The sequence below is a fragment of the Serinus canaria genome, chromosome 12 (assembly GCF_022539315.1).
Source record: "Serinus canaria isolate serCan28SL12 chromosome 12, serCan2020, whole genome shotgun sequence".
Classification (NCBI taxonomy): domain Eukaryota; kingdom Metazoa; phylum Chordata; class Aves; order Passeriformes; family Fringillidae; genus Serinus; species Serinus canaria.
The window spans coordinates 8,205,024-8,215,801 of NC_066326.1; the positions used below are offsets into that span (position 1 = coordinate 8,205,024).

General features: G+C 42.2%; 1 protein-coding gene across 5 annotated transcripts in view; it reads left to right on the forward strand.

Moving 5' to 3' along the window:
- Positions 1-10,459, forward strand: part of FHIT (fragile histidine triad diadenosine triphosphatase) — a 517,693-nt gene extending 507,234 nt beyond the window's left edge. For all 5 annotated transcript variants that reach the window (XM_018915203.3, XM_050979501.1, XM_030228002.2 and 2 more), the window contains 2 exons: positions 2,699-2,802; positions 10,145-10,459. In XM_018915203.3, the coding sequence (XP_018770748.1) occupies positions 2,699-2,800 (102 nt within the window). In that variant the 3' untranslated portion in view covers positions 2,801-2,802; positions 10,145-10,459. The remainder of the gene's footprint in view (positions 1-2,698; positions 2,803-10,144) is intronic.
- The last annotated feature ends 319 nt before the right edge of the window (positions 10,460-10,778 follow it).

Below are 10,778 nucleotides of genomic sequence, written 5' to 3' on the forward strand. Positions count from 1 at the left end.
CCTTTTGGAGTTAGCCAAGCTCTGCTGAGGGCGTTGCTCACCTTCCTGTTGATGCTCAGGATTTAGAGACACTCCTGTAGTGAGTGCCTTCAAACAGGTTTGCTTTCAGAGAATTTGGGGCTTTCAGAGTTTTGCAGTAAAACATTTTTTCAACAGTGTTACTTTGGTACTATCACAAGCTAAGTGGCTCTGGGGTGATAATTGTGGATTGCACCTCAGAAATGACTGGCACAATAAGAGTTCTGAGCACAGAGCAGTCCTGGGATCCTATTTAGGGGTAGATGTAGCAATTTTATACTGAAAAATACTCATCTGTAAGTCAGTTAACAATGAATACCTTGGCTGTGGCAGTGATTTAACACCTCAGGCTGTTGTTTGACATTCTCAGTGTGCTCACAAAATGTGGAGGCACCATTTCAGTGAGAGAGGCTCGAGATGCCTGCCCTGAGCTCCCATCCAGGCTGGGCTGCTCTGTGTCCTGGGGCTGTGCACTGCCAGCCAGGGCTGCTGGGCTTCCAGGCAAGTTTCAGGATTCATTGCTGCTCTCCATACATCTGTTTTAACCTCAAAGATTGATTATTTTTAAAGGTTAGCTGTTATGTAGCAGAAGAAACCCTCACCTTTGCCAGCTTTGAGAAGTCACTGTGGTCTGTAACTGCACAGTTTTAATTTAGACAACAGCCATTGCAGGTTAACCCTCCTTATTACCACTCACTTCAGTTTTTTTTGAATGGGAAAAAAAAAAATCACCACCTACCAGTCACATCCCCACTTCACCAGTCTCCACATGGAGCCAGCTCTCACCTGGATTGTGCAGAAATGAGATAGCAAGGGAGAGCAGCAGCCAAATCATGCCACTAAAAGCAATTCTTCTGGGTTGAACAAGACAACCTTGAGGAACAGGGGCAGCTCTCCCTTGCCTCCCAGCTTTAGCCTGCTATACCTCCTACCAGCATTAGGGTGAATGAGCAAAACTCTGCTTTTTTTCAGAGAACACCTCTCACCTCAGTCAGATTTACCACCACTTGCCTTGTCCTGGTGCATTCTCTTGTGAGATGTGAGCATTCCCAGTCCATAGAAAGTACAGGATGATGGGTACTCTTTCCAAGAACTCATTGCCAGGTCAGCTGTGGTACCTCCACACCCTGTGGGTGTGTGCAGAGGGTGACAGCAGACCCATGGACTCAGGGCATGTGCTGACAGTGTGCACACTGCACCAGTCCCTGCCTTTTAAATTTTTCTCATTCTGTGGCATTATTACAAGATGGATTTATAACATACTTAGTACTAATGTAACAATGAAGATTAGTCTTGTCTGAGTCGAACAGTAATACACTTTAATTTGCCTACAGCTATTGCATTGTATTGGCATGAAAGGAAATGGTTTTCTAATGCAGCTTCATCTGCTGAGCAGGGGGAAATCTGTGCTGCAGAGTGTAAAGCTACATGGGACTCTAGCTGGCAGCAAAATTCGGAGTAGGAGAAACATAGCATAAATAAAAGTGTTTGTGAGTTGGAGGGATGCTAACAATGCTAGTATATTGCTAAACATTCCATATCCAGTATTGCACTTTGCTTGGAGGTTCATGATGGCTTCATCTTTGTTTTTTCACCACTTCATCTTCTATACTTTATTTTTTCCTAGAATAAGAGGTGTAAATCCATTAGTTTTCAAAATTATTTTGTGACATTAACAGGAAGTTGGTATTATGAAGTTCCTTAGAAGCACTGGTGCTGTTAATGCAGTCTGTGCTGTGCTCTAAACCTAGAGAACCACTGGAATCTCAGCACTTGATCTGTTAAGTAAATGTTTCTGCTGTCTGGTGTAAATGCTGCCTTCACTTGACAAGTGTCAGGCGTTCCTTGAAGGGACATGTGCACAAATAGTCACTCAAGTGCCAGTATTTACCCTAATGTGGAGCTCCCTTCTTCAGGAAAGCAGCAAAGCTGTCAGCTGCTCCCTTCTTCTTGAGTGACAAAGGAAGAAATTATCATGTCTGGGACAATACCATGTGGCAGTTACTGCTTATGGGATAGAGCAAATTTTTGTGGGCATAGTGTGCCAGTTGGACAAAAAAATTATATGTTTCTTATACCTTTTTTTCCCAAGAAATCAATTAAATATAATTATGCTTAAAATAACAGGTTTTGTTTCTAGACCAGGGATGTGTCTTGCTTTCAGCAATGGCAGGCAAGGATTGATAACTTGCATGCAGAGAAGGAATGAAAAAAATATTAATATAAACTGCTGGTAGGAAACAGTTGCAACAGGGCCTTGTTATCACAACAGGTCTTTGATAGGAAAGGTGGGAAGATGAAAAGACAGAGAGAAAAATTCACAGGAAATAGTGACAAGGTGTCCAGCTCACTCCACTGGTGCCATGGGTGCTTCAAAGGACCTGAGTGTTTTCCTATTGTTTTACCTGCCAGCTTTGCATCAATTGCCAACAAAGTGTCTGAGCATCAGCCCACAAAGCTGAGCTGGTCCCTGCCTGTCACTCACCCTGGCACCTGGTGCTGCCCTGGTAAATGCAGCCACTGTCACCACTCTAAACCAGCAACCTTCACCCTTCTTCTCTTCATCACCAGGTCCATCCATCCTGAAGGCAAATGGAAAAGTTAGATTGATTGCCGTAAATTTGACATTAAAACTGAAAAAATAATAAACTGACTTTTTTTTCTTTTCTGCCTTAAAAAGCTGCAGCGCCACGACAAAGATGATTCCCCTGACAAGTGGAGGACAGAAGAAGAAATGGCAGCTGAAGCAGAAATTCTAAAGAAGTATTTCCAGGAAAATTAGAGGTAATGATCTGAACACTGACTTACTCCTGCAGCACCCAAGCCTTTGCTCAAGCCTCCAGAGGCTTCTTGAAGACAACAGGGCAAATATCTAGAATGAAACAAAAGAAAACAAAGTTCTTAGTTTTGTGTTGTTTCTAAAAGGTCACAGCACTCCAACAGTGGCTGAAATGATATGCTCCTTCTTGATGAAATCAGCAACAAATCCTAGAGCATTTTGTTTCCAGACAAAAATAATGGTGCATCTAGAAATGAGAATCATCAGCTTTTACTTAAGAGGAGTCTTTAACATAACCTCCCTCTATTTTTAGGACAGAAAACAGCCCTGGTACCTCTACACAGAGCTAAAACTGGTGTGTCTGTGTACAACCACATATGCATATGCACCTATACATACAAAATTGCATCAGAATTCAGACTATAGAGTGCATAAATCCTAACCTCACCTGTCAAGTATTAAATGATCTGATCAGTTCAACTTCCAAAACTAAGCCTGCTGGAAAACTGCCTGTTCTGCTAAATTTTCAACTGACCTTAAAAGAAAAAGAAAGATCTGCAGGAGGAATAGAAAAGAGAAAATACTTGGCAAACACTAACATTGGTGCTCTAGAAATTGAGAGTTTTTCATTTTATACCTGGAGTCCCAGGAACCAGATTCTTCCAGCAGAAATGAACTGGCCCCAGAGATCACTGTGAGTTAGGCTGGGATGTAATGCTGCAGCAAGGATGCCAAATCTCCCTCTCCCCTGCTCCCCATATGCTGTTTGCCATCATCCAGCACTCTCACTTCTCTGTCATTTCTGGCTGTTTCATGTTTTTCCTCTGAAGAACCAAAATCCCAGAAATAACCCTCCTTTCTCTGTGTGACTCACTGCTTGCAGCCTGGCTTGAGAAATCTTGAGCTAAACCACACATTGCATGGGTGGCACACTTAGGTGGCAGCTCTCATCTCCTGTGCCATTCAAATGGCAAATTCAAATGCCATTTGGATGGCATTTTGAATTACTCCATTTGGAGTCCGCAGATTTCCCCTTCCATTTTTTTTTCTTGCATTGTGACCATGCTCTTGTCTTCTCCAGCCAAAGTAGCTGTGCCAGCCCTTCTGTGGGTGCACAGAAAAAGCCATGGAACACATTTATTCCCATCTGGGAAGGAAATTTCTCCCCAGCAGCTGGGACCTCCAGGGTTTGGAGCAGCAGGGTTTGGGCTACATGGTCACATTTCTGCAGAGGCTGCTGGAGTTGCATTAGACACCCACTTTTCACCTTCTCAGAAATATGCTGCTGAAATGTGAATTAATCAGGCAGGAAGAGCATATCCTTGGTAATGCATGTGTAAGCACTCTTCTCTAACAGAGGCATTATGTGGTGCTTCATCTGTGGCCCAGCACCAATGAGTAGTACTTAGGGGAAAATGGCACATCCCTATTCCACTGTGATATTGTTTCCCTTTATTGATCTGGTAGGTTTTGGGGGGACTTTTTTTGGTCAGAAATAAATTGGAAATGCATTTTTTCCTAGAGATTCTCAAATGGGTTGGAATTAAATCCCCACATATCAATAAAATGTTCTTTATCTCTTCTGATACTAAACACAAAGCTGGATAGATGGTATAAATCCTTTCCTCCAAGCAAATTTGTGTGGCTGGACATCTATTTCCATTTATTATGAAAATGAGTCAGTGTGTGTCTGCATAGATAACCTCTTGATATGTTTCCTTTGATATTAAGGTTATTACCTTTCCTAGAACAAACAGGTAAATTAAATCTTCCTGGCATCATTATCATGAGAGTGCCTAGTCCTTCCAACCCTTGATTCCCAACATTAGGCATCACTGTCAATCTCTTGTTCTCAACATTATTTTGCTTCTGGTTTAAGGCTCTGAATCTGAGATAAAGGTGTATCTATGCATTCTGCATTTCTCAGCCTTTGTCTTCTCTCTTAACCTTGCTTCTAAAGCGATGAAGATTGAAAACTTTTGGCAAGTTAACAAGGTTATATGCATCCTTCTTTGAAGGTATTTTTATATTTCACCTACAAAGGATTTATTTTGCCATTTGTGGGTTTACCTGAATGACACTTGACTTGAGGTTTTTTCATGCAGCTTAGGGAGAGTCAGAAATAACTGAATGGGGGTTCTGCAGCTAATAAATAGCAATTTTTAAGGCCTCATGTATTACTTTTGTACTTCATTGTTTTGTTTAAAGAAGGCCAGCTTAGCTAGCTTAGCCTGGGCAGACTGAGCTGTGGTTTAGGGCTTTTCCACCTACCCTTACATTTAACACAAACTCTTCTCTACCTGCCACAACTCCTGCATAACTGGACTAGGTCCAGTAGCATCTTTCAAATGTGTTTAGAGACTATCTAATCAAGAAGAACTTGCAAGAACTTTTTCCTAATAAATACTTGAGTAACGCAAGCAGCTCTTAGTTGTCTCCCTACTTCATTTGCTGGTGCTGATCCTTTCTTGGCTGACTAACTACAGTTAAGTGCTTCTACATCAGTCCCCAGATGACCCAAAATATCCACCCACTTGCTTAAGGAAATGAACACATTTAGCCTTGCTAAGTTTCCACCCTTGAGAAAATGCTTATCTTTAAATATTTTATCTGTGTGTGCAATATCATGAGTGAATTTGTGCTTTGCATGTGTTTCTGGTCTTCCCCTGGGTGTCCCCATGCCACTGTATCCCACCTCCTTAGAAGGACTTGTTCTTTCTGCTCACAGAACTGTGTCTGCAGAGCTGAAACTCAGGAGAACTTCATGTGACTCTGGAAGAGAGAAAGAAAAGGAAATAAAAACTTTCTGGGGGGAAGATATTTAATGTAGCATTTCCTCAGTTAGTCACTCTCCTGTTAGCAGCACCAAGATCTTACTTCTTTAGACCTTTTTTGGGAGCTGTTTCTCATTCTGTGTTGGCTGTCCACTGGTCAGCTGTGTTTGATAACGTGGTTGCTTTTTGAGGTGGATGCACAGGGAAAAGGTCCTTACTCAAAGAGCAGGATTTGATGCAGCACCCTAATTTCCAAGCCTATTTTCAGATGTGCCTTTTGAATTTTCTAGCTATGTATAGCTGGGTGTTTTGATAGTCTGTTTTGAGCATTTTAAATTGCACATGCCAGCAAAAAGGCTAAAGATTAAAAGACTTTAACCTTCAGATAGTATGTGGAAGATGTTTCTCTTCAAAGGCAGCTTCACTCTGTGTTGTTATTTCTGAAGAAAGAACCAGGCTGCACAAGTTTCAGTAGTTTTCCTATTTTGTGCATAACTGAAGTAATACTTTTATGCCATTAGAAAAGTAGTCAGTCTTAAGTACAATGTCAAAATGTCCCTTTGCATAAAGAAGTTGACAGTGATGTTCTGTTGCCAAGCACTTGGAGTTACAAATATTCAATAGCTTTTAATTGCTTAACAACCTGAATATTTTGTGTCCTGCAACATGCCAAATTCTTGTAGAAATCCCTTCAAATAATGTGTCCTGCACAGTCTTGCCAGATTTCTGATGTCAACTCTCCCCCTTGTCCCCAGTCTGGCAATGTTTCTGGGTAATATAGACTTTCCAGCCTTTCCAGTATAAGAGTATAAATACATATAAGAGTATAAATTCTACTCTTCTTTTCCCCCACTCATTTTTGAAAGCACTCATCCTGCCTCACAGCTGCCTGTTCTGCACCAAGATCTTGGCATGGTGAAAAAATGCTGTTCTATTGCCTTCAGCAGGGAAATTACCCCTGATAACAGCAGCTGGCCAGGGGGGAATTTAAACTGGCAATTTGACTTGCATCTGATTTTGCTCCAGCACCTCTGGAGTGTGACAATCTATGCTGCATGCATGAGAGTGAACACCAGAGCAATCCCATCACTTTCCTTAAATTTAGGCAAGTATACAAAATGACTTGCAACACCCACCTTTGCTTGTTTTACTGTAAGAAAAACCCTCCTATCATTTCTGGTACTTTAAACTGCATAAACCCAGAAAGAAATGGCTGTGTCTGTGATCCACAGAGTGCATCTGGGATGCAGTGAGAACAGTCAGCCCCAGAAGATGCTGTGCCTGCACTGTTGTCCCTGGGTGGGCACCACAGGCATGGTCAGAGGTATTTTCTGTACTTGGTGCTGCCTGTTGGCTGTGCCATGGGAAATGGGAGCAGGGACAAGGGCTGCAGCAAGCAGAAACCCTCAGTATTTTCAGAGCCTCACTTGCTAAAGCAGGGCAACCTTTTGGGGGCTCACACTGGAGTTAGAGTCAGGTGGTGCCAGAGCCAGGGCAATTCCCAGAGGACATGGTCTGGGAGTTGTTTGTGTGTAATCCTGAAGTAAATACACATCCCAGTAATCTGCTATAGATTTCTCTGCGCTCCAGACTTAAGTGCTATTAATTATATCCCCCACTCAGAAGCCTCCAAGAAGCATTAATTAGAAAGCAGGAGCTGGCAGTTTGCTTGCCTGTGTGAAACTATTATGACCTGAGAATGAAGTATAAGCTTCAAAAGAAACACATTTTATGAAGGTCACCTTGAAAAATATCATAAAAATCTGTCAGAAGAGAATGCAGCACTCCAAGTGTGCATTTCAGTGTGACATTATGCTTTAAGTAGCTGGAAATAGCAAAAAGAAGATGGATCAGATCATAGGGTCTGTGCTTTTCCACCCAAAATTCTCTTTTTTCTGCAGTAAGTACATATAAAGTAATGTTTTTGTCATTTCAATGGGATGCAAGGAAAATTAATTATCAACACAAATCCAACAAACAGAATCTGGCCCTTGCTGGTATTTTTAAGTGTAAAATATCCATATTCTCTAACTCTGCAGCAGGGAGAGGGTTTATACACAGAAATTACATTATCTCTTCAAGGTGTAAACAGCCAGAAGTGGTACAGTGACTGTACAGCAGTGACACCCAGACTGGAAAGCTCAGGGCAAAAGGCTTCCCCAAATAAATGTGGTGTGCTAATGCACAGCAGCCTCAGTGTTGAGGTTGATTATTTTTCTGGTTGAAGCATGTGATTATTTCTTATGAAAACAGAGCTACAGGAGAGCCAGCTAGAGTTATAAATGAAATGTCATCCTCTTGTGGGAGGCAATGATGTCCCCCTCACACCCATTCCAGGGCTCTGTTTTAAGGCTGGAAGTAGTACTGTCTTGAAAGTTATACATTACTATACAAAGTTATTTCATTTCCCTATGGGGAGTCATTCATGAATTGCAGACAGCAGTGCTTGGATCCTGTAATTATGGCCACAGTAGAAACATCAGGGCCAGAGACACAGACACGACTGTACAGCAGAAATGCAAAGCAGCAAATGTGTTACTGTTGGTGAAGAAAGCTGACAGCCAAGTGTTCTCTTAACCTGCACATCCAGCAGCCTGAATGCCCACCTGGGCTGCCTGTCAAAATCAGATATTGTCAGTGGGATCAGTTTTTGATTCATTGTTGGCTTTGTGTGTCACGTTGCATGAGAGGAAAACGGGGGAAGCTGAGCATAAGTGGTGGACATTTGTCTGAGGACCTGGGGTAGAAAAGTTGAGGTGCAGGACCATGCTGAGCTTCAAATAAGGATGACATCAACTGTGACTAGATATTTTTACACCCAAACCTGTGCCAAAATGGTGCTAATCTCTTGCCCCCAAAGCTGCCAGAGGATGCTCTTCGTGAGCAGCCAGACCCTCCTCGAAGCAGATTCACAAAATACTGCCAAGTGATTCACAGGCTGCCATCGAACTGCCAGTCAGGAGGGGCTCACAATGGAAACTGTTGCTCAAAATGCCGTGGGAATGGGAAACATATGTTTGAGAGAGAGAGACAATCAAACAAAGGAGTGGGTGGCCGGGGAATTGCAGCCACAGCAGCAGCAAGAGCCGAGCCTCGCGCGCAGCCCCGGGGAGCGAGTTCGGGGGCCGTGCCCTCATCCAACACTTGGGTAACAGCTTTGGGTTTAATAAGCTGAGATAATTTTCCCAGTATTGAAGCCAGCTCTAAACATGTTCTGAAGTGAAGGTACAAAACTGAAGATACCAAGCCAAAAGCCTATTTCATGCTCAATTATTAGCAAAGGTTTGTATGGTGGTATCCTGTTGCTGTAGCTGCTGCATAATAGAACTGCCCAGAGAGACATTGGAACCAGCAGCTCAACCATGACCTCAGAGCTTCAACACTGCCTTTGTGTGAGTGTCGGTATCTAGGCTGTGGAGGTGGAAAGGCATTAATAACTCCTGCAGTAAGTAGTTATTTGAGAAAGGAAGGGGGTGATGGATGTTGGAAGTATGTTGGGCTGAGTGTACTTGAGGCTCTGTTGTTTGCCAGGATGTCAGTCTCTACACAAAAGCAGAGGTATTGCAGGGATAAACTCAGCCCCATTTGTGTCAGCACCTGGGGCTGCTGCAAGCCTCCAGCTACCACTGCAGCAGCACCTGTGCCGTGAGTTTTTGCAGGGATTTCACACACGGCTTCCACAGCTTCAGGCTCTCAGCATTTCTATTTCTCTGCTTCAGGAACACATTCCACATCTGTCATGGCATCTATTACAGGTCTTTTACTAGGATGGACCACCAAGAGATGCATAAAATTGGAGCAGACATGGCAAGAATTGCCCCACTCATTCTCCAGCATGGGGGCATTTTCTGGGTGATGGTCCCAAATCACTGGTGTGTGATTCCTTGGCATTAGGCAGAGTCCCACCACATGGTCAGGGTAGATAAGGATAAACAAGAGATGACAGTCTTGAAAGATTATTTGTAGGAGCTTATATAAAAGATCATGAGCTCCAAAGAGTCTTGCATGAGGCTATTATAGCAAAATAGATTTGAAGAGTAAGAAGCTGGATTTGATGACACAAGATGCCCTTTCTAATCCTTTGTTCCTATGAGGAGCGGTCAACAGAGCTGGGGACTGTGCTGTCTTACTCAGGGACATCACAGAGGTGGCCTCACTTCATGTTTGTTTTTTGTAAAGTGATCCTGACCTCTGTCCAAGGGTGCTTTGTGAGTTAGAAATGAAAAGCACGATGTGAAAAGCAGGCATTACTATTATTTGCAAGTGCAGTTTATTGAAAAAGCAGATAAGAAATCAGACAAATCTCTTTCTTGCTCTGGTAAATAATTTTAAAATAGTTGTGTGCAAGCTTTTCTCCTTCCTCTGTTGAAGGGGCTGTAATAGGAGCTGCAATGTGCTGTGTGGGGATTTAACACTGAACATTCCCTTTTGCCTATTGCTGTCAGTGACTCCTGTCAGAACACACTAATGAGCACCTAAGTCGTTAGTAATAAACAGCCTCACATTTTGTCTTACTAACAAAGATCAAAGCTGCTATTATATGTAATGATCTATTCTGTTTGATACTTCTCAGGTAACAAAGTTTGGAACACATCCCAAGACACCAGAAAGTCCCCAGAAAGAACAACCTTATTCTCCAGTTCTCAGTTGCCCTGGAGCTGCAGCTTGACAATTTTATTGTGTTCTACAAATATGGGATTTTTCCATGAAAAATTTTATTGGACCTTTGGATATCATCAAGGATGAATTCCAGCTAAGACAACGAAACAGCTCTGGTTCAAAATATTGCTCTGAATTGTAACTCATATTTTTCTGAATTGTGTACTTGGGAATGAATCTTTTTAAATTGTCCCTTGGCCTAAATAGAAATAAAGTGCCAGGAAATTCAGGTAGCTACTGTGTTTAGGTACATTATAAAGTGTTTACTCCGTGTTGTGCTCTTTGATTCAGTTACTGTATGTAGGCTATTTTATCATAGAAAAATTAGATCTTTAACAGTGTGGCAATTCATACAAACCAAGACTTTGTTACAGACTAGCCAAGATAAACTTGGAAAGCAGCTTTTTCTTCAGGTGAGTTCTATACCAAGAAATATTAAGCTTCTTGAGATCTTACATTTTTCTGTTCTTTTAATGCATTATGAAAAGGCTTCTGGAGTTTTGATACAAAACACTTCTGTAAAACAATTGATATGGGAAGTTGCTCAT